General features: G+C 37.2%; 1 protein-coding gene across 6 annotated transcripts; it reads right to left on the reverse strand.

Moving 5' to 3' along the window:
• Positions 1 to 101: 101 nt before the first annotated feature.
• LOC125821615 (ENHANCER OF AG-4 protein 2) lies at positions 102 to 21,696 on the reverse strand. Of its 6 annotated transcripts, none has more exons than XM_049501030.1 (14): positions 21,211 to 21,696; positions 20,120 to 20,196; positions 17,323 to 19,161; positions 16,733 to 17,240; positions 14,197 to 14,305; positions 12,788 to 12,900; positions 12,524 to 12,711; positions 10,325 to 11,018; positions 9,759 to 10,254; positions 8,355 to 8,447; positions 8,177 to 8,261; positions 7,844 to 7,998; positions 1,147 to 1,255; positions 102 to 167 (listed from the first exon to the last, which is right to left on the reverse strand). In XM_049501030.1, the coding sequence occupies exons 1-11, from the start codon at positions 21,319 to 21,321 to the stop codon at positions 8,206 to 8,208; spliced, it is 4,284 nt and encodes a 1,427-aa protein (XP_049356987.1). In that variant the 5' UTR covers positions 21,322 to 21,696; the 3' UTR covers positions 102 to 167; positions 1,147 to 1,255; positions 7,844 to 7,998; positions 8,177 to 8,205. The 6 variants fall into 6 exon arrangements, with proteins under 6 accessions (XP_049356987.1, XP_049356988.1, XP_049356989.1 ...); XM_049501031.1 differs by lacking the exon at positions 102 to 167 and adding an exon at positions 631 to 649; XM_049501032.1 differs by lacking the exon at positions 102 to 167 and having other exon boundaries at positions 887 to 1,255; positions 16,733 to 17,237.
• Positions 21,697 to 23,684: the final 1,988 nt, after the last annotated feature.

The raw sequence follows: 23,684 nt of genomic DNA on the forward strand, positions 1-23,684 counted from the left end.
TAGATAAAATACCCATAATTTATTTGCTTCAACTTGAACATAAGTAGAAAACGTCCATACCACTTATAGAAGCACCGACATTTGATGTTTACTCCAGAGCACACTGTTTTCTGTTAATCTGGGTCCAAGCATTGAATATTGTTCACCTCAGCTACAATGTTCTTCCACTTCACATGTTATCACAAAATTGAAAACACATGCAGCAAAACAATTTCCTACAATTTCATTTTTCTTTTTTCTGCCCTTGCTCAGCACCGAAAGATTACTTTCCAGGAAACCTCTGGTAAAGCTTTCAAGAAGCTAATCTTCAACAACCACCACGAAACAGTAAATTTTCTAGCCCAACAAATCTTTTCGTTTTTTAAGTAGGTCAAGACAGATGAAATACTCTCCAATTTGCTTTCCCACCATCCACACCAACCTTAACTTCTCTCCTTTCTCAACTCTCTTGGGGTCCTTCATCTTCATCAGAATTCATGATCTTTAATAGTTAAATCCATGTTTCATGTTCTTTCAAGATAAGCACAGATCATCAGACTGTCAGATTATGATTAAATGTTTAGGCACCTCAACAGCACTGAGAATGAGTCGGAGCACTCCAAATTCAACAAATAACCCAAAAGTTACCACTGTCTCAATGAATAACATCCTAAAACAGATGATTATAATATCAAGAAAACTTTGATGCAAACATTCAGATACAACATCACGGTCGTCCATAAACAGCGACAGTTAATGAAAAGCTCAGATGTGTGTAAGATAAGCATCCACTACACAAAATCACTGCTGAAAAATCCCCATGAAAAAAAAAAAAAACTTTATTAAAGCAGATTGCACGATGCCAATTGGCCAATCAACAGCATAGTGCCAAGATTTGAGGATGGAATGGATGAATATTGTAGATATCCTACTTACTCATATAATATTTCAAATTATTTACACAACTACCTTTTTTCCCAAAATTGTAACTCCATCCAACGACAGATATACATGAAAATTTTACATAACTCTTTGCTTTTAAAGAAAAAAAAAACATATGAACTGCAAATGTTCTTTCACAAAAAAGGACCACCATTTTGTGGTGAACGGACAAAAAAGGAAGCAGTGGCGTACTGCTACAGTTCAGGGATCTGACTACACAATTACCTCAGAATTTTGCAGCAGAACAATCTGCCAGGATCAATTAGATATTATTGTACTGCTGACCAATAAAGGGCTACAATGTTGCATGCTGACTAGCTATCTTCCGTAATACCTGAAACAATTGACATTTGCTAACAAAATCACTCTCAAATCAGATGGCCTCTATCTTGTAAACACAATAAGACATATTCCTGTTGTTGCAAAATGCCCAGAGGGGGGAAAAGCGAAAATTAGGAACAAGAATCAGAAAAGTCAGGAAAACAATTGAAGCTTAGAACTCCCCAAGGGAGCATGCTCAAGTCACTTGTACAAAGAACAAATAAAGCGCAATAACTAGTTACTCTAATAGCATTCCTTTCATTAAAGTTGTGCTGCAATTAGTCTATTATTAAGTTGCAGTTGCCTCTTTGAGAACTTCCAAAGCAACTAGCAAAGTACAGCCCTGGGAGCCAGTCAACTTTATCGGTTAAACTATAACAGGTACAAGGACAAGTTTACTTGCAAAAATATAATGTTCTTTAAGCTGAGCACGGTAACACAGTTCCGGCTACGGTATGGGGAACGAGAAGGGAAGGTGAGGTCTACTCATTGATTTTATATTAGATAAGCACATGGGCCTATGCACTACACACAAGAAAGAATTCTTGAACAGTCAACAACTCATAACAAGATGGTCTATGACCATTATATTAGTTTACTTGCAAAAATATAATGTTCTTTAAGCTGGACACAGTAACACAGTTCCGGCTATGGTATGGAGAAGGAGAAGGGGAGGGGAGGTCTACTCATTGATTTTATATTAGATGAGCGCATCGTCAGGGAGACATGGGCCCACAAGAAAGAATTCTTGAACAGTTGCAACTCATAACAAGATGTTCTATGACCATGATCCACAGAAAGAGGAGCAACTAAGAAGAGGGATATAACAGAATGAAAGGAATGTCTTCGATTTGGCTCTTGTTCGCGGTAGTTATACAGCACGCTAGGCTTGCTGAAACACAATTCTACGAAAGTAGAACCCATGACTTATGTTGAACACTTCCGCTCCAAGAAATTATAAATAAACATATTCCAATATAAAAGGCTTATATAATGCAATGCCTTGAAATTTGGGTGATAAACAAGGTTTATGAAGAGATTCTGTAGCCAAGAAAGATCAGTAAACTGAAACTCAAACCCATCAATAATTTTCACAGCAAAGGAGAAGAAAGGAGAATATGGAGATGGAGAAGATAGAAGCAATTTCCAAAATAAGCAATCTACAATTTGTAAACATAACACCTCCCATCCATGAGACTATTGAATAGCAGTTCAAAAAATAATTACTAGACAGGGCTCAAAGCTAACTACCATGAATCTCAAGCTACAGTGTGATCATACATACTATCTGCAGGCATTGGACGATTTCAATATAAGTTGCAATCTAACATTATATAGAACTTGGGTTCTCAACCTGAAAGCATGAAAACCCTCTAAACACTGTAATAATCATTTTGTAACACATCAGACGTTATCCAATATACAACACGACATGGACATACACACTGAGATAGACTTTTTTATGTTACAAATCACAAGCAAAAATCTTACAGAGATAATTCGAAACACCCTATATCATGACATTAGTTCTAATATATATTCTTTACCATGCAATACTAACAAATTTCCAACGTGCAAAAGTAAAAGTAGGTGGATGATTGGGCCTATCTCACATAATGAATCATACAAGTATGAAGTTCATGTCAGAGCAAATTCAAACTCCGCATGAAAAATATTTCAAGAATCTTCTCTACAGAAAGTATTAGGCTGCTGAAAAAAATACAGCAAGAAGAAATTCTAACAGACAAAATTCAGTCTGTGATGACTAGACCAACCCATTATTCCATACATTCTTTTTTTTTATAACCGAGAAATCCGTCTGTGACCCGTCCTTTGGACCAATAACAGCCTTCTAAATTCGGTGGATAATGGGTCCGCCCCTCTACCCTTCTCCACCTGAATACCGGGCTTCACTTGGCATGGTGTGGGGCTTGAACCTGCGACCTAAGCCACAAATCATCCACCTTTTGCCACTCGAGCTAGGCCTTGGAGGCCATTATTCCATACATTCTAAGACAGATTATTTTTTAAGTTGAGTAATTATGCCAACATACCATCTCTGCACTTAATGTTCAAAAAGAAAAAAACATCTCTGCACCTGATTTTCTTCTGCAACAAGTCAAGAAGTTTATCATTTCCTACCAACGCAAACTGTGTCCCATGCCCTAATAAACCCATGTACGCATAACTTTAGACAAGAGTGGCACAAAAGCTTGAGGCACCTATAGATACAAAAAAACAGCTTATGATGCCTACTAAAACACCTAATTAGGTCTTTATAGACAAGATCCTGCAGTTTGTTGCTTAAACAATAATTGGTTCATGCACTACACCCCTCTACAAACAATGGTACATACTTCTATGCCAAATCTTACCTATGAAAATAAACACACACTACAAAAATGCACGCTGAAGCAACATATTAGAATTTTTATGTGCTTCCGCTAGGCGCTAGCTATGCTGCATCTGCCTACACAAGAGCATTGCTGGCATGCTTCCTTAGTAGCACTAATTTAACTTTTCCACAGAGCACATGCATATATTAGAGAAACAGCTTAACAAGCTCTTTCGCCAACTGAATGTTAAATGGTACATTTCATCTAGCTTCTCGCACATCTTCCTTCATTTACACATATATAAAAAATGTTAAAAAGCACATCTCTTTCAGAATTCCCAAACCAAAATGTTGTTAATTCACTTAAGAGGTTGTTTGGATGAAAGGATCAGGCCTTAGGGAAATTAATCTTGGCATAGAATAAGACAATTTTTGGTTGGTTGGATTAAGAAGAACCTCCACATAACTAATGCAAAATTCGGTTGGCATATAAGAAATATCCCTGCACAACTAATGCAGCATTTAGATGGTGGTAAGCTGGTAATAAACAATACCCACATTTAAGTTATTTTGGGAATCCAGATATTATTCCATGGGGAGTCCCTAGAGTTTGGATTTGAGGTGCGTTGGTATGATAATAATTCTCCTCATAAAACAAAGTTAGTGACATCCAAGTGAGATTCGAAAATATCAGTCGGGTATATTCTTCTTTCCTGATAAAGACCAAGTAAACAGTTTCACTTGACTATTACCCCTATTGTCCTGAATCCTCTCTGCTCTTGCCCAGACCTTCCTTTCTGGACTTGTCCTCTCTTCGATAAGTTTATTCATAGACTTCAGAGTTTCTTTTTGACAAGTAAGCAGATTGTTTTTATGTATGGCAAACATACACTGAACCAGCCCTACAACAGATAATTACATGGAGTGAAAGTCACCTGTCAGAGAGTTCATATTTATCATCTTTGTTTTTGGGTGGGTTTTTTTTTTGGGGAGAGGGGAGTGTATTCCAGAGGTTTGATGTTGTGCATAATTTGGCAATCAACTAAGACACTCTTGTAAAACCAGCCACTAATAGATACTCCTAATCATATTTGCTGGTTTTCCATAATAACCACGAGATGTCAAACTACAATAATCTAGGATGCCATATTACACTATTCTGGTAAACCTTCCTTGCTTTTGTACTTTCCACAATATGTGATAGAAGAAATCTCCCAGGTAACCAACCATGAGTGGAACAATATATGATAATGATCCCGAGCTATGAAGGCATATAATGTCTGTAAACCATCAAAATTTGCAGGATTTCCAGATACAGAAATGCTTCTCATGGAAGGATTATGCAATTGTCAGCATAGGTGGGCACTAGCAACAAAATAATGCTAAACCAAATAAGAACTGTTATCTACTTGTGCATGAATCTATGGAAGTACGAAAAGTTTTTCAACAAGAACAATTTTTATGCATCATTTTCTATGTGAATAACAGTAACTTAACCAGACTGCACCCATAAATAACAGTAAATTTTCTATGTGAATAACAGTAACTTAACCAGACTGCACCTATAAATAACAGTAATTTAATTGGACTAGAAATGACTTTTCTTAGCTTCAAAGTTCACAAGATTACATGATTTATTCCCATTCGTTCGCCCAGAGCTCTAAATTTTAACAGTGCTACCAGATTTGTACTTCACAATAGGTAGAAGTGAAGCCTTTCATTTTTGGCAGTCTATCAACTATGCATTAAAATTAAGAACAGTTAGAACTCCACAATTTCTGTCACATCCAGCAGGTTTAAGAACAAGTCCAACCAATATTAAGTATATTTGAATGTCAAAGAAAACATGTTCAAGAGAGTGTGCCAAATGGAGGAGCAGGTCCCAATAAATGTAAGAAATAAAATGTTGAAGCACCGACAAACAGATAGGTTCAGATTCTTCAAAGATTATGTTTGTAAGAACTAAACTCTGAACAGTTTATTTTAATACTTACAATGGCCGTAACAGCAGCTTCTGAGAATCAGATTACAGTGAATTATTCAGATAATACACCAACCATTCAGAAGGTTCAATTTAGTTGCTCAGTACGGTGGTAGCAGCAGCTTCTGAGAATCAGATTATAGTGATGGTAATTACCAGATTACAGTGACTTTTCATCACCGTAATCTGATATGTTACAAGAACTAATTACACATGTTCCAGTTTTGTCCCAAAACTTTGGTAAGTTATTTATAAGGCTATATTTTCTAAATCAATTTTAATACTCAGTATGGTGGTAGCAGCAGCTTCTGAGAATCAGATTATGGTAATGGTGAGAATCAGATTACAGTAACTTATCACCACCTAATCTGATATGTGACGAAAACTAACTACACATGTTCCACTTTTTGTCCCAAAACTTTGGTATGTGTTATTTATTAGGCTAAATTATCTAAATCAACTTCAGATGAAATTACAAATTATAAAATTTCTTTACCAAACAAATAGTAAAGCAGTCTTATATCAGTTGTTGGCTAAGATGAAATTAAAGACCTCAAAGATGTCATACAGCATTTTGTGCCCACGGAAGGAACATCGTGTGAAGAGAAAAACTTCTACTCATTGACTACATCAAAAATACACCATTTTTATTGTCTTACAGCTCACTGCAAAAATAATGTCATCTGCAGATTTTCTTCAACGGATTGCAAAGTCCAATCAAATATTTTAGCTCTAAGGAATCCTATTCAATATTAATTTATCCAAGGAATCAATGATTGATGCAAATTAAGGGGGCAGAACATTAACTCTATAAACAAAAGGGAAAAAAGGGTCATCGGTTGTCCTTATGTTCGATTGAATTATCATACCGAGTCATGTAGATACTTGTTTTATTTTTTTGAAGATACAAGTTTAATACAATAATTTGAAATTGAGAAAAATCAAAAAGTTGGTCAAAAGATATCACATTAAAGTTGAACTAATAGATATTTCTAACTTGCACTCACTTCAAGCTAAAAGAAGTGCTATTTATGCAATTGGGACAACTGTTCGAGTTAAGACTAAACTAAGAAGGAGGCAGCCTAGGATGAGACTGAGGGGTAAGAAATGCATTAAGTAGCATGACCTTATTTCAATAACGGTGCCTGTTAACATTTCAGCTCCGCTGTTTCTTTTACCTTCCTTTTTTTTCCTTGCACGACAATTAAAATATAGAGAACTTCTAATATAAATTAGTATTATTATTACATAGATATTAACTTATTTTTCAGTTTCATTTGATCTGATGATTGCATGAGTTGAGCTTAATGGGGAAAAAATGAGGATTCATATAGTTGAACCCAACTTGTTTGGGATTGAAGCATAGTTGCTTCTTTTATTTGTGTGTTGTGATGGATTTGTAGGCATAAAATAGCCCTTGATATAGATCACTATATAACATATTCATATCACAAAACAAAAAAGAGAGGTCACTCACTTGTTACCCTCTAAAACTGATATCAAAAACATTCCCCAACATCAAGACCAAGAGGATGGAAATTCCAAGGAAAACCAAAAAAGATGAATGAAGATTCAAACTTGCTTGCTTATTTGCACTATGTATCCAATCCTATCTACATAGATGTTCCTAACCAGGAGATGAGGGGGTGCTTTGAAAGGGGGGCGAAAAATGTTGACTTATCTTTGTTAGTATCAAGACACCCGAAGGGCTGGCCCTATGCACCGCAGGAGCCGTGACCCTAATGCTCATGTGTATGTCCAATTAAAAAATTTCAGTTGATGGGCATCATGTGCCTTCAACCGTAAAACAAAAACCTCCGATTAACTTGCTAACGTTTACAAGAAAGATTAAATGAAAATGTGAGCAAGGGTTAAGAATGCCAACATGGAAATTCTCAAAATTGAGAATCTGAAACAGGGAAAATTTGGTTAGCCTATATCAGTTATGCATCCTCCCAAATTTCCAGTTATATATGAAGTATGGCAGCAAATTATTATATCAATACTCAGTGGTAAACATATTCTTCAAGTTATGAAGGATTCTCATTGTACACGGATAAAGTCAGTAACTCATTGCTGATATATGATAGGATTTTACTTGCATTACCTGGAGACTAAAAGACATCACCAAATCCAACAAGATTAACCAGTTGAAAAAAAGAAGATGATTTCTTGTTAATAACAAAATTAAAGGAAGATGACCAGCTAATACAAATATTTCTCATCTGCACCAAACTCTATAACTCAGTATAGTCAGAATAATTACAAGGGTCAACAGGGCTTACACTTTGTTAAGTATGTGTCTGTGAAATGCATTTGTCAGGAAAATTACAATAGTACAAAATCCTGCCAAGGGTCACCCAACTTTACAGCAATTGCTCTAATTACTGTCTTTTTTCCAGATGTCAGTCCTGTATCCTACTTGAGCCACCATTAGATACTGAAAAGAACAAACATAAAGGTCATACTTCACCAAGAAAGAAGAATTTAAGACACAAGTGCAGTAAATGACACCATTCTTAGGAGTCCAAGCACTCTACATGCACAAAGCTCGGATGTGCAGATATGTCAACTAAGTCCTTTTCCAAACTACAAATCCTGATTAACCAGTAACTCACCGATGATCAAAGCCAACTGTCAATGGCCCTCATGCTGGCCTCCAGTTGAGGACAGTTACGTCCGGTCGGCAAGGCATTCCATGACCTACCACATTAGTCAGTCAGTTCTTTCTCCCACAAAGCTGAGACTAAGAATCAAGAAGCAAATTCAAATACAAATTCTTCACCAATATATCACCTGAAATTGGAGGACCAGTAGGGAAAGCATTTGACCCAGAAGGCTGGAATCCAACATTACTCACAGGTGGTCTATCAGGCGGTCTGAAATAACCTGCCATGAAAGTCACTCGTCAAAGTGGTCTATTGAAGAACGGCTAAACAATGATTGACGATTCAAAATCCAAGATTGCTCCACATTTTCTTTTTTGTTAACAGATGTCACAACTTCAACATATTACCTAGTAAAGAACGTAGGTATGTATTGTAGGCCCTCATATGTGAAAAAAGAACAAAATATTTTCCGGCCACAACTTGAAGCCATCACGTTATAACCGAACACAAGAGACGGAGTAAAATTGGAATGAGAAAAGAAGGAAAGAGGGAGTGCCTACTAAAACTATAAGTGAGTGTCACGCCTTCATATGAATCATTTAAAGAGATACCCTCAAATGTCATGCCACAAAAGGAATTGAGAAGTATCGAAGATTAAAGTTTGGCATGGTACTGTTTCTCCAAATACATTTATGGTTGTTACTGATTACAACAAGCGCAAGAGCTGCATCACCAACCTTAGTAGCGGTGGAATGCCATATACATTATCACTTTTCTTTTTTCTGATTAAGAACTAATTTTTACTGAGCATATAGGAGAATTCCCGCATGCAAGATGTATACAAACCTAGATATATGCCGTACAAAAACATGACTAGACAAAGAGCGCACAAATAAATGTCACAGGTGCATAGTATAACTCTTCAACAATCAGCAAGCACCAATAATTTATTCAATTATTACATGTCCCACTGACAAAAAATGAATCTAAGCAGAACCTATGCCCTGACCAGTGACGAGCAACAGCTAGATTTTGGTAAGCCAAGTGAATGATTTCTGTTTCCACGGATCAAGTTCAACAGTTGATATTTAGAGCTTGTGCTAGTTTCATGCACGTTACCACTTGACAATGCAGATAAAAGAGGGCCAGTATAAGCATCATATGCAGGCTTGAAAATTTGAATAATATGGTCTGTCAAAATTCACGAGTTATTGGAGATTTTTATTTTATTTTTATGACAAAGGAAACCCGCAGCCGCTACCCTTTGGGTGCGCACAGGGTAAAACCCCCGCTCCTATGCAATAGCTTGCAAACCACATTGGAGAGGTAACCCGCACTAGGCAAGCCCGGTGCGACGAGCTCGACCCAGAAGGCAAACCCCTTGCTTTCGCTAGCAAGGGGTTTCGAACTTGAGACCTCCAACATGGAAGTGCCAAGCCCAAACCACTGGGCCACCCCGAAGGGTGAGTTATTGGAGATCTACTAAGAGCTAGCAGAAATTCATTTTATTTTTTTAGAAATTCATTATATCCAAACTCCTGCCACTTTGCTTCTCATGTAAATCAGCAAAAGCATAGCGAAATAGTCAAACCTTCTTGAGCAATAGTTGGACCAGGGCATGATCTTCCTGCACCAATCCACATACTGCGCTGGTGGTCACCATTGAACTCATTGGGTTGAACCCTCCACTGTTCATCACCAATATAACGCCTCGATCCATCAGGGCGCTCTGGTAATGAGCACGGTGTAGGATATGCTTGTTGTGGATGTTGCTGCACTGGGGCCCTTGGATACGAAAAACTATTGGAGGGGATTTGATGTGGAGGGTTAAGATGCATGGGCCTTGGGGCAAAAGTCACATTACCAGGTTGAAATTTCTGTGTGGACTGAGAAACTGGTGGGTTTATATATGCATCGTTATAAGCATATTCCAAAGGCCGTGAACTATATCCAGAAGATTCCCGCAAATTACTAACTCCTGCTGGTGTAAAAGAAGGTGGTTGCAATGGGAATACCTCATTCCTATTAGAAGCATTGATACGAGGACCATGAGGCATGTTTCCAGCTACCTGTGGTAGCCGATGACCCTGTAAAAGAATATTAGTCTTAGTGTCATATAATGAGAGAACATAAATAGCTCACAGCAAGAAGCCTTACACTGGGTATGTTACTAACTTCGTTTGGAAGAGGAGGTTGTGTATATGCCACTACAGGTGATGGAGATGGTACTGATGGAGTGAGAGTGTGCAAGTGTTGTGTCCCTACTTCATGTTGGAGTGGGAAAGAAGGTTGAGGGAACATGAGAGGAGGTGGTCCAGCAGGCAGTGGAGGGAATGGATGTGGCTGAGATGGAGGTAGTGGGGGTTGTGATGGAGGAAGTGGGGGTGGTGGTGGTGGTGGAGGTGGCAATGGAGATAATGGAGGTGGAGGTGGTGCCGGTGATGGAGGCGGAGAGGAAGGCAAAGGTGGGGTGGGTGGAGGAGAACAAGGAGGTAATGGTGGGGATCCCATAGGTAGAGGCGGCAAATCAGATATATTATCTAAAGCTGATTCCAGGGTTCGATCTGAGCCAGACTGGTTCACATCATCTGCAAACAAAGGTCTTTCATCTTTTGGGTGACCAGAAACATCTTCCATTTCAAGCTCGCCATCCACATCCTCCAAGATACAATGACGCCTGTCACTAGGAGTGACCATATATCTTTCAGCATTATCACCTGTTGCAGGTGTATGCTCTATTGCTAATTCCTCAGCAGTTTCGTTTTGCAAATTACGAAGAACGTCTTCTTCTTCCTCCTCCTCATCAAAAACGTGAGAAGATAAAAATCCAGGCAACTGAAATGTAGCATTGCTGAAAACACAAGTAGGAATAAAATATGTCAAGAGTCTCAGAGATTAAAGTAAAACAGCAGCTATAACAATATTATGACTTCAATGACAGCAATAGGGCAAAACATTGCTACACAAACAAAATGCCACAGATTATTAGAAAATTATAAATGTGGAAAGCAGTTCTCATGGGATGGTAGGCAGAGGTTGTGGCAAAACAAATCAGTAACAAATTCTAAGACAAAAAAAGAAACTACGTCAACCGCAGTTGGTTACAATCTTGAACACTGTTCTTAAATTGGTTTAAGACCCAACAATAAGGTCTTACTCATGCATCTAGTCAATAACATTTCATAATATGAGCCACTCACTGAGATAAGCATTTGCACCAACAGGAAACAGAGCACAACAGTTGGTGTGCACAGATCCAAAAACAAACACTTGAAAAAGGAGAAGGTTCAAAAGATACATCTCTGAGATTTGTACCCCGATGAAAAACAGGGATTCAGATTTCGGAAAACCCCTCAACACTTCCAAAAACAAAGGAAAATATATGCACACTGATTCCTGTCTCAAACATTCTCCTACCATTCAAATTGGGATCCGAAACAAGAATCAGATACCTTTTTATCAAAAAAGAAAAACAAGAACCATATACCTCTTTCATGAATCAAAAATTAAATTGGAAGGCTCGAACAAATTAAAGAAGGAACATGGAGCAAATAGTTAAATTATTTTATCAACTACCAACATATGTTCAGTGCTATTCTAACATATCCAAATATTTGATGCAAATGTACTCTCAAGGACGGCACTCAACTAAGCCCATTCAGAAAAGGTTTGAAGAATATGATCCACATGAGTTAGCCGGGAGAGCACATCATTCAAAAATGGAAAAAATAAGGGGAAAAGGTGGGTTCAAAGCTTTTTGACAATTCCTCTACAAGTGAAAATGCAAAAGGCCGATAAAGTTCCTGGGCATTAAAGCAAGAAATGAAAAGCAAAAGTCTAAGCATGCACTTTGCACCTCACTTCCAAAGCACATGCTTCTTCAAAGTTGCGTCTACAATCCTGAAAGATAGTGACCCCTAGCTCACATCTCTTTGTGACTTGACATTTAATAAGATGGGTTTTCAGCTTTAGAGCCAGTTCCTAACCATTCCAAGGAGAAGAGAATTACAAGTATACAGTCCTACACATGGGACAGACCACTTCAAAGAGGTAGGAAATTGTCTTCATCCCGTCTGAAATTCATCAGTGATTTGTAGATTCACATCCAATACCGACATTAAAGTCCACACCAGCATCAACACAAAGAATTATACTGAATTCAGATCATGAATTACAGCACCACCGATAACAGCATAGGAAGTTACAGTGCTTTCTTTTTTTCTAAACAAACAATAAAACAAAGGGGCAGTATAACGCAGACGCCCATGAAAACGAAATGAAAGTTTCATAGCAACACTAATAAGATTCATAGACAAAAGTATTTCACAAGAACAAGGATGGAAGTAAGTTGCTAACCTGCCGTACTCATCAACAAGCATGCCTTCCATCTCTCTAATAGGATCATCAATAGCACGCTCAGCTCGAGATGGTCGTCTAAAGGACAAACCACCAGACGAATCATCATTCGACGTACCAATATCATCCATATGACGGCGAAGAAGAGAATCAGGATATATTTTCCTCTCAAGCCATAATCGCAAAACCTATAAAGGAGATACAATCAACATCATGCAGGACTGCTTTTAAATGACCAACTGGTTCTAGTGTTTGCGCAATCACCTTGAGACATTGACGACGGTTTTCCCTGGAACCCACTCCTGGTGGAGCAGCAGCTCCCAAAAGACGAGGTAATGCCGCTTGAACAGCAGGAATATATGATGCTCCTGCAATGCCTGAACAAAAATACATGTACAAGGCAGAAGATCAAATCTAATTCAAGTACCATATGTCACAATTTTACCAGATTTTAGCAAGTAAAAGGATTGAGAAAATACAAAATAATACTTTTTAACTCGATCCACAAAGGCAGTTGATTTAATTTTAACACAGAAAGCATCCACCGATCAAGAGCTTTGCATGAAAAAATACAAGGAGAAAACAAGGCAGTAGCACGGTATGGAATCAGTCCCTAGTCCCTTGTTCTCAGAGCAAAGTGTGAAATAATTTAGTCATGATCTTACGATCTGAAAATCTCTTCATGCTATACATTAAGATCCATTTCGTCAATCACCATATGTTATTACTCCCTCCATTTCAAAAAGAATGACCTCCTTTCCTTTTTAGTTTGTGTCAAAAAGAATGACCTCTTTCCTTTTTTGGTAACATTTACTTTCAGCTTTCCACGTGGCAGGTTTAAGACCACAAGATTAAAGGGCAATTTTGTACATTTGACATAACTTTAATTTAGAACCACAAGATTCAAAAGTCTTCTTTATTTTCTTAAACTTCGTGTCAAGTCGAACTAGGCAACTATTTTTTGAAACGGGAGTAATAAATTTCTACATACAAACCGGACTCCCACCGCCTCCATACTTGAGCAAATGGCTTAGATCCTTGTTTTCTATCTTCTTAGTTCAGAAAAAATTGCAAACCGAACTACTAATAACATAGGACTTCTATTCTAGCAGGTAATATGCCTTACATGATTACAAAAGCCATATTTATGGAAGGTAACCTGTAGATATTTTTTTATGCCTGTATATAAGTTAAACACTTTGGTAAAAGAGAAACAATGTGTTGGTTGAACCGGATAATAGCTTCGGAATCAATAGCTCAGTGAGGTACGCCACCCACGCTACTTCTAGTGATAGATAGAAAAGGTGGGAGAGGAGCTGCCAGTGCAGGAGTCATATTGAAGCAATGTGCAATCACAAAATGTAATGTAGCTACTAAATTAGCCAGAATTCATCCTGGACACACAAACTGAATTTATGGAGAAGGCAATTGTAAAGTATTGGTACCTCATACTATAGCAAATACCCAAAAAACAAGAAAAAGATTTGGAAGAGACCAAAATCAGGGAAGATCTTGTCAACCTGTGCACTCCCGCTAAACTATTCGTAGAAATGGACTCAGAGATGTCACTTAGTGAAGGGAGGTAGGTACAGAAGAAATCAACAAGAAAGTAAGAGGAGATGAAAACAAAATTAAGAATCATAAATGTAGTGTGCTTTCACAAGAATTTTTACCTTTATGACTATGAGAGCACTGAGTTATAGAATCCACCAAAAAAAACAGGTCCACCCTGCGATGAAAGCTAGGTTCATTTTCCAACTTCCGGGTAAGAAGTTCAACGACCTGCATTAAAGAGGGCCGAATGCTCAAGAAGAGACTACAGGAGGTGACAATAAATGTACTCATCACAAAAGTTGCTATATGCAGAGAGTTATCTATGATGATTATAAGTTAGACAGGTTAAAATGTTAAGTCCTACCTTCTCATTCAACAGCACACATTTCACACACCAACATTTAACTTGATATGCAAGATTCAAAACTCAGGTAAGTAATTCAACCTATTTAAAAAAGAACTTCGGATAAAACATTTGTCTAGACTAAACTGACTTGAATATATAGAAGAAAAGAATGGCTCTGCCGAGTAAATCTTGTTAGCTTTCCAAGAAGGCCTAAAATATGAGAAGTGTAGCAAGTTAGATTCTAGAAAAGTCTCTGAGCAGGCAAGTCAAAAGCAGTTGCACTAGTCGTTTTCTTGCTGCTCAGCCCTACCCTTCATTTATCTTTTAGATTTGACAAAGACCAGGTACAAGATATCACCACAATCATTAACCATTTTAGCCAATGCAGAGAAGTCCTTTACTTTAACTGGTAAGTTATTTGAATCATTCAGATCGATATTACATAAATTTCTATGATAAATAAACAAACTAAAATTTTCAAGTAAAGAAAGTTTGTCTTACCTCTGAAGCCAGCCTCTAACTCAGTTATTCTTGCTGTTAAGTCTTAGTTAAGCCATAGTTTATTAGGTTTGAAAGGAAGTCACAACAGCTTTGTTTCTCCTGGTTCATGACACTACCCATAATCCAACTCTTGAAACTTTGGTTAGAAAGAAGATTTTCGCGGAAGAAGCCAAGCTCTAAAAAGCCATTTTGAAAAATTATTCCCAGTTGTACAAGAATGATATCTAATAACAAAAACACACCCCAACTGTTTTTTTTTTAGATAAAAAACCCGCCCAGAATGTCCAAGGAAATAATTAATAGAAGACACGCATCCCACATGAATCAACGACAATGCGAAAATGACCATAAGCTCTTACACCTTCATAAGGTCATCAGACTCGCCACTAAGCACCTCAACTATTTTGGTCACTTAACCCTCATGCCAGTACTTTTACCTCATTTCATTAGATGAATTGCTAGGGAATTTATTTTTACTCCTAAAACTTTCATTTAAATGTCATACACTCTCATGTTTTCCGTCAAATCTACACATTGTCTGGTCTTAGCAGACACACCTATTAATGAGAAATGTCAAAACAGAACTTCTAAACACTCACACAGAAGCAAATGCTCAATCAATGACACCAACCATGTCTTGACACACCACCTGTGCACCCATTAACTCCATCAAATAAAAAGAACTAAAAAGGGGAAGGCAAGCAGATGGAAAAAGTTGAACACGAACATATCATGAATCAACTTACATATCATATATCATGACCCCATGAGCACTCCCGATTCTTTTATCAGCACAATGTCACGCAAAGAGTTGAAGAACAGACAGATAAATGCTTTGCATAAAGAAATATTGATAGACCAGGTTGATACTTTCTCATGCAAAGAGAATTTTAATAAGCAATATCACAGAACTTTTTATGAGTAGTCCATAATGACATTTAGAAATTACATGTACAAAACTTTTTGTCATGATAAAAGCTGTTGCAAAATTTAGGCATCTTCAAGTTTGTCCTTGTTGATAATGAAAGAATGAAATCCGGGTATATACCAATACGTGTTACGGGTAAAAAGATGGAGAACGAAGGAAATAACTCTCCCAAAAAAAAAACTGTGGGGCATTACCTGGAATTATTTATTTACCGCAAGACTTACTACTTACTATCTCCATCTTCTAACCCGTAATAGGTATTGGTATATACCCGGATGGATTTCATTCTTTCATTAGCAGTTGACAAAGTTGGAATTATTCTATCTAAAAAAACTCTACTGTCTTTTTGGTTTGAACTGGGTCATATTACAGCACATGAGAGAGACATACACAAGCTGGAGCCTTTGGAAAGTTGATTAGGTCATCAAGAATATCTGGTTGATGAACCCTGCAGTTACTTTTTTTTTGGTGTTTATGGAATGAAAGGAACTGACGATGTTTTGATGGAATATCAACCCCAACCCACACATCTAAATGCCTGTTCTGATGGATTAAGTTAACTCCTGCAATTAGTACTGACTACTGACCAATTTTTGGAATCTGTAAACTCCCTAGTGATAGATTGACAAAATGCAAGGGGACTACCAAATACTTCTGTTCTTCTGCTTTGTAATTACACATCGTCTTGGTGCTTTTTTTTAAATGAAACACTATTATTTCAACAAGTTCGTCACCCAATTTTTCATAATACCAAGGACCAACTGAGTTGATATTTTCCTAGTGGATATCAATGCCGAAAACAAATAAACACGGAAACCTTAAAAACTGTAGAAAAACATGTTATTATATCAGTTGCGGAAGGGAGAAAAGTGGTGCTTACCTCATTAGCAATGCCATACTTTGCACAATCAATTGCTAGACGGGTTGCACGTCCGATACTCTCTTTGGTCCGTGATAATGTTTCTATCATTCCTTCAAAAGCATCACGAGCAACAGCTGCCTCAGTGCCACCACTGAGTGAGCCCCCAGAGGCCCCCAGGCCTGAAATTACTCTCTTCTCCTCATTTTCTTCAGGCTCAGGTGGATTTATCGATGAAAACTGCCGAATCTCAGATAAAGGAGATGAGCGAGAAAATAGAACTTGTATTTCAGGATGCAGCATGCCAGAGCTTAATGGTTGAGAACCAAGCGCTGGATGGGGGCTCCCTCCCTGTGGTTCAGCATAGGGGGCCACAGCAGCAAGGGTATTACCATGAATGCTCTGCAAGTGAGCTTGCCGCCTTTTAGCCTGGGCAGCTGCTATAAGATGCTTCATGGACATATCCTGGTCTAGAACTTTGGAATCTATCAAAGCATTAAGCTTCTCATCTCTCAAAACTTCAAGCCTGCTTTTGCCAACAAAAGTGGAACATCACATCAGAAGGAACTGGCAATAAGAGGTATCAAAGAAAAATCAAATATCAAATGTACCTTTCAAACCGTGTAGACATGCTTTCAACAGGATTACCAGGCACATGAGCGGGTTCAGTCATCGAGGAACTAGACTTTGGGGTTGTTTTTTTCCTTTCATTGGTAGAAACTATCTTACTTCTTTCATTAATAGGTTGATCACGAGGAGGATTTAAGTTATCAGCAGCAATAATATTGCCAGTATCAGATTCAGCTACCCATTTTTTATGATCACCCTGAGGTTTACCAGGTAGTTTAGCACCTTTTTGTGGCTCTGAGACTGGTTTGACAGTGAACCCAGGGGACTTTTTGGGCGATATAGTATCAGTTTGACCTTCCCTAGAAGTTGTTTTTGGAGTTCCAAATTTCCCAGGACTACATGAAACACTTGTATCAGTAGGTATACGCTTCTTCTCCACATTTTTCTGAGAAACACGCCCAGAGAGTTCTTTGTGTAATCTGACAGATGGTGCATGCTCCTTGATAGAGCTATCATCAACCGTGCCCGAGTCTTTCACACTCGGTTGGTCATTACTTGATGTTCCAATAGATAGGTCAGGCTTCTTCACCGAATTGGGGACGCGAGAAATAGCATCCCTCTTAATAGATCCTCCATGAATTGGAGTTTTGGGCTCTTCAGTTTCATTATCCACACACAAACGGACAGCTCTCCGCTTAGTAGGAAGTTGAGGAACAGGAGAGGAACTAGACATAGCCTCCATTGCCCGCCGATGGCGCTTTGATGGTGGGAGAATATCTTCTTCACCACAATTATTTGAACCAATAGCACCTTCATGCAATTTCAGCGAAGTGTGATCCTCGGCTTTTCCCAGTGGTATTGATTTTTTAACCTCTGATTTCACCACTTTAGCCTCATCATAAATTTTGCTCGCCATAACAGCATCCACTGCCCCATCAGCACATTTGATCTTCTTAGAAGGATCTGCTATTTCATTGCGTCGCAACATCAGTCCAGGTTCAACTTTCAATTTCTTGCTAGACAACTGAAATTTGTTCTCCTCAATATGGCCGAGAGCAGCATCCACTGTCTCAGGTTTTCTATCGTCCTCTCTTTTTATCTTTTTCCTACCATCGGTACCTGACTTAACCTCAGGCACTAATTTTTTGGCACTTGCTTTTTTAACAGTTGGATCACTGGTAACATCACTAATTCTTTGCATTTCATGTCCACCCCCAGCTTTCTTCTTCGCCAGCTTTGCTTTGTGTCCATTTGTCAGCTGCTTCCGACCACCATCAAGCTGCTTCACGTCATTAGATGATGTAGGAGGAGGAAAATCTGCATCAGGAAAATGACTCCTCTCAGCAGTTCTCAAGTTCTCCTTGTGGATCAATTGCTTATCACGCTCCTCGGGATCTCTATTGTCCTCACTTGTGCTTTCTGGATTAGGCAATGAAGCCAACTCCTTTCCTGAATTAGAAATCCCACTGTGAATCGACATCACCTTTAAAGATGAAATTGATGGAGGCAAATTACCCTCTGAATCATGTGAAACTATATCAGCAGTGTCATCTTTAATCATTGAGCAGCGCTCTAGCCCAGATCCCTCTACAAAGCTTTTGATATCTGTTTCTTTCTTAGACTTCTTATCCCCGTCCATTTGGTCCAACTCGGTAGCAGCAGACACTCTTTCAACAGAAGCTATTCCACAGCCTGGAGCTGTTTTATAAGCCTCATCTCCTGAAACACTGGAATCTTTCTGCTGTAACCCTTCAAATTCTTCACAGATTTGCCTCACTGCTTGGGCAAAATGTTTTACTGTTTTGCCCTGACATCGAGCTGACACTTTATTTTTAACATCCATGGTAAATGCCGTAATATCTGCTGGGGCGACAAATGCTCTGTTGACAGGGTAAAAAAAAGGGAAGGAAACATGTTTCAATGATGAACAAATTTCAGAAAAGGAATGACTCAGGCAGAATATATGGTTTTCCAGACAAGGATATTCAAATTGTAGTCTTCGTCATATTTGTTGCCAAATTCACATAACAATTCCTTAAATAAGCATATAAACACAAAATCATCATATCCAAACCTACTAATCAGGGATGTTGCCTGTCCAAAAAAGGATACAACTAGACTTAATTATTACAGCAATACCACAATTTGACTTTGCTTTAGGCTACTTGAATACGTTACTAAAAATGAATGCACTAAATGGAAAGATCATAAAGCACCCAGGATAATCAAAAATTAAATCAGCATCAGCCAGATCTACTACCAAATATGAAAAAAAACATGTAATCAGATTACTGAAAGAGAAATAAAGATGATATGAATTATCATAATCCAGAAATAATGACTAAGCAACCCTAAGACAAAAATAAACTTCACTAGTTCTGCTAGGAGAAGAATCTTTGGCATTTTCAGAGGTAACAAACACAAAACCTCTCTAACAATGTATGCACATGTTGAATAAGCATTCAACCACGCCCCATGTTTCATATACCTCAGCGAGTGTGATATTTGAAGGTCAACTTAAAAAAATGGTAGCAAAAGTAACTTGATCTGCAGTAGCATGAAAAATGTCCCAGTTTTTTATTTTGAATTAGACCGCATAATTTACAAAGCATCATTCTTTTTTTATTAATGGAGAAAAAGGAATGATGCTTCAGAGTTCAAAAAAAATGTTGGCAGACCATTATATACCTGAAGATGGTAGCAAAGCATGCCTTTTTTCCATCTTTCAATGAAGTCAATCACAAAGGATCTTATAGTGTGAAAGCAAAAATAAAATCCTACAACAAACTATTTATCTCCATGAACAAGCATGGGAAAACAGATGCAGGAAGCACTTACATTTCCTGTGTACCAAAGAACTGGACAAAATACTTTTTGGGATCAGGAGCTCGAGCCCAATCTTCTGGTTTGCTAATCTGGAAAAATTGAAGATTACATAAATAAAACCACAATATAAAGCGACAAGTGACAAGACAACGAGCACCGAGACAACAGCACCAGAACTGACAAAACAATCTCCGAATGTCCTGTACTACCAAAAAGGACAACCCCAAGATCTTACTGAGGGAGGAACAAAAAGCAACGAGTAACATGAGCACAATAAATAAACAAACACTGCATTTAGAAGGTCTGGAACCAATAAACTAACAGTCAACATATCGTGGAAAAAAAAGGGATAGATATGCAAGTTCATGACAGAGTTTTTCTAACAAAATTCATAGTAGAAACAAAATCTCAGGAACGATAGCGGATAGGTGCAGTAGAAACGTATGAAATGACATCAACACGAACAAAGGGGAAAGCGACAAGCATTCACGGGTATTTAATAACCATGATAAGAGGTCCTAAACTTAGCAAAATTTAAGATAGACATACACTACTGATTTGTCCTCATCGTTTCAAATAGATCTCATCCAGACCTTCATAAACTGAAACATAATAGACAGCCAACAAGATCCATTATTTAGAGAAACCAATATATCTCCATAATATATGAACTCATATCCAGTTTTACTGTCTTCTCTGCAACAAAGAAAGACTGAAACCTAATTCATAAGTCAACCACACCTGATTTCCAAGAGAAATCGTAATAAAATCTCAAAAGCTAAGTCATATATATCGCAACAGTCATTCAACCCTCGAGACATATCAACTAAAAGAAACTTGATACTTTTTTCACAACAAGATTCACTCCACACAGTTCAAGAGCCATTTGACGAGATTATCAATAAGCTCAAGAAACAAAAAACAAGTGACAAACGAAAGATTAAGGGCTTACAGGGTTAAAAACATTCAGATTAAAGCAGCATCCTTCACTACATTTAACTGAACACTCGTTCATGAACTTTGTTGTGATTACAGCAAAAAAGGTCTACAAATAACAAAGTACGTTGAGATGACAAACTGATCAGCATTGAAGTTTTATTTACCTTAGCAGGCCAAGCAGGGAAGCCTTTAACCTTAGCAAGGACCAGATCACCCAGACTCAACTCGCTCATCGACTTCACTCCTTTAGCTCCACGTTTACGACCTGGAGCCATTCCTTGATTCTATCAAAACCCTAGATATACTACTCTCCCGCACAAGGGTCTCCTTTGCGTATGTTTACCTCCGATCACAAACAAAGCCGGAAATAGAGCACCTTATCTATACTTCAGGATATTAAGTTTCTATAACTATGCTTTCTTTGTCTTCAGAATTCGATTGAAAAGAGTGTTCCCAATTGATGTACCGAATGAAAAACCCTAGAACTCAGATGAAAGATATGTCGACTTCGCCGGGGGCGGGTGGGCTGTTGACGGAGAGCGGGGCATCGGAATCGACGGAGTTGCACACAGAGTTGCTGCTCTCTACATTAGAATTTTGCATTTAGGGAGAAAAAGTGGGTTTGTGTGTGGCGGTGGATGATATAGAGAGAGAGAGAGAGAAACGACCGTAGTAATGGTATTGTACGTATATCGAAAGGGAGAGGCAAAAGGATAATAGCTGAAAGAAGAGAGGGTATAATGGGAAGTTCCTATTGCAACTATTGACATGTTATTAGCTTGGATCTTTGAGTTACTTGCGTCTTCATTGATCAAATCAAAAGTTATTGTCCTGATCTTAGTAGTACTACTTTTTCTTTACTTGTTCGTGTTTGTGTTCATTCTTACACGTATATCTCTGAGATAAAAATAAAATGGAGGAGCAATAAACATGTTAAGTTTACGTTTAAAAAGTAAGAAAATAGATTTATTAAATTGTTCAACAATCATATGAAATGGAGAATAAAACTTAAAACTCGTTAGAATACGATTAATAATTAATGTAAGATATTTAAATGAATATAATTGAATTTATCTTCTTACAAAGCATCGAATAAATGAACCGTGTGACTTTAGAAGAAGAGGCAATATATAATATTTTACCTATACTTTACATTTAATTTTGAGAATTTCAACTTATATCAGAGCAGAAAAATTGGAGATGTTGATTAGATGATAATTGTTGCAGGATGAAATTTAGCAAGCTGTCAAAATCAGCACCGCCAATTCGAGTAAGAGTTGTATTCAGTAGATAAATCTGGAGAAGGAGAATTGAATTATATGAAATCGAATATCATGTTGATCCTTGCTAGCTAAGTGATAAAGACAATGAATGAGATTACAAAAGATATCACTTATTTAGTTAATTCACAGAAATGAAAATTGATTCAAATTAAATCTTAAGATTTTTAAATGATGAATAGTGTTTTGATACATTAACAAGGTAAATAAAAAAGGTAAGCGGAAGTATTAAATGACGAAAAGAGGCGGTTCAACAGAAAAGGAATTAAAAACTCATCAAGGATGACTTATTTATCGGCGAAACGAAAGGCTAAATAGTGAGAGTGATTACTTGAATCGATCTAGATTTCTAACATCTCGAAGAACAAATCAAGATAGATGACACTACATTTTTTTTCTCTCTTTCTTATTCATACGGTGTACCAACGGAGTCGGTATAAAAAGAGCCCGAGAGAGAAGCAAAATTCATTTCAATATTAATCTAAAATATATCATTTTTTATTTTTTTTGATAATCCCAAAACATATAATCCTTATGTCCAACAATACTTGTCCACTGTTGATTTTACACACTTCTTAAGAAACTATAAATAAAAGGGTAATTTTACTATATTATCCTTTGAATATAATAAATACAATTTCTTGAAAAATGTAATAAGGAAATTACTACAATTAATGACAAGGGTAAATTAGGAACTAAGTGTAAAATTATGCATTGATTTCATAAAGTAGACAAGTATTGTTGAACATCCCAAAATAGTACTCCTTTGGTCCCTAATTACGTGTCCACTTTTGAATTGTCACGCCTATTAAGAAAATAATAATTGATATAGTGAGATTATCATTTTACCCCTATTAATTATGAAATTGATGAATTAAAAACTTAAGATTTTCAAAAAGTTCTACATTTTTAAAGTAATAAATTGAGGGTATAATAGAGAATTTTTTTTGTCCTTTTTTGATTTGTCAAAATAGACAACTATTGTTAGACGGAGGGAGTACTATATTAGAGTAGAAAAAATGAAAGTAGAAAGTTGAAAGACTAAAAAGTCCTTCAAAAATTAATTAAACATTTTACCTTTACAATAATCAATTCTTTCAAAAGTCAATACATTAATTTTCTTAGTTAATCTCAAGAGTTTTTTTTTTATAGAAATTAATAGTTTGTTTGATATTGTTGTTGAAAGACTAAAAACACTTATTTGAATAAAAAATACTTATTTTAGAAAAAAATAAGATGTTTGGCTAATCAATAAAACCGATTTTAAGCATAAAGCAGGAGCAGTTTTTCTGTTGTTGGGAAGAAGTTACAAATTTATGCTTCTTAAAAAAGCACAAGTAGAAGCACAAGTAGAAAAT

The sequence above is a fragment of the Solanum verrucosum genome, unplaced genomic scaffold (genome assembly GCF_900185275.1).
Source record: "Solanum verrucosum unplaced genomic scaffold, falcon-dt-bn FXZP01000126.1, whole genome shotgun sequence".
In the NCBI taxonomy this organism is placed as follows: Eukaryota; Viridiplantae; Streptophyta; class Magnoliopsida; order Solanales; family Solanaceae; genus Solanum; species Solanum verrucosum.

Bases quoted from the DNA above. Each gene is read 5' to 3' on its own strand.
- LOC125821615 (XM_049501030.1), bottom strand. From the start codon at position 21,321: ATGGCTCCAGGTCGTAAACGTGGAGCTAAAGGAGTGAAGTCGATGAGC. The intron at 14,306-16,732 runs GTAAGCACCACT...TCTTTAATGCAG, and splicing joins AGTATGGCATTGCTAATGAG to GTCGTTGAACTTCTTACCCG. The intron at 8,262-8,354 runs GTGATATATTGG...CTAATGTGGTAG, and splicing joins TACTGGTCCTCCAATTTCAG to GTCATGGAATGCCTTGCCGA.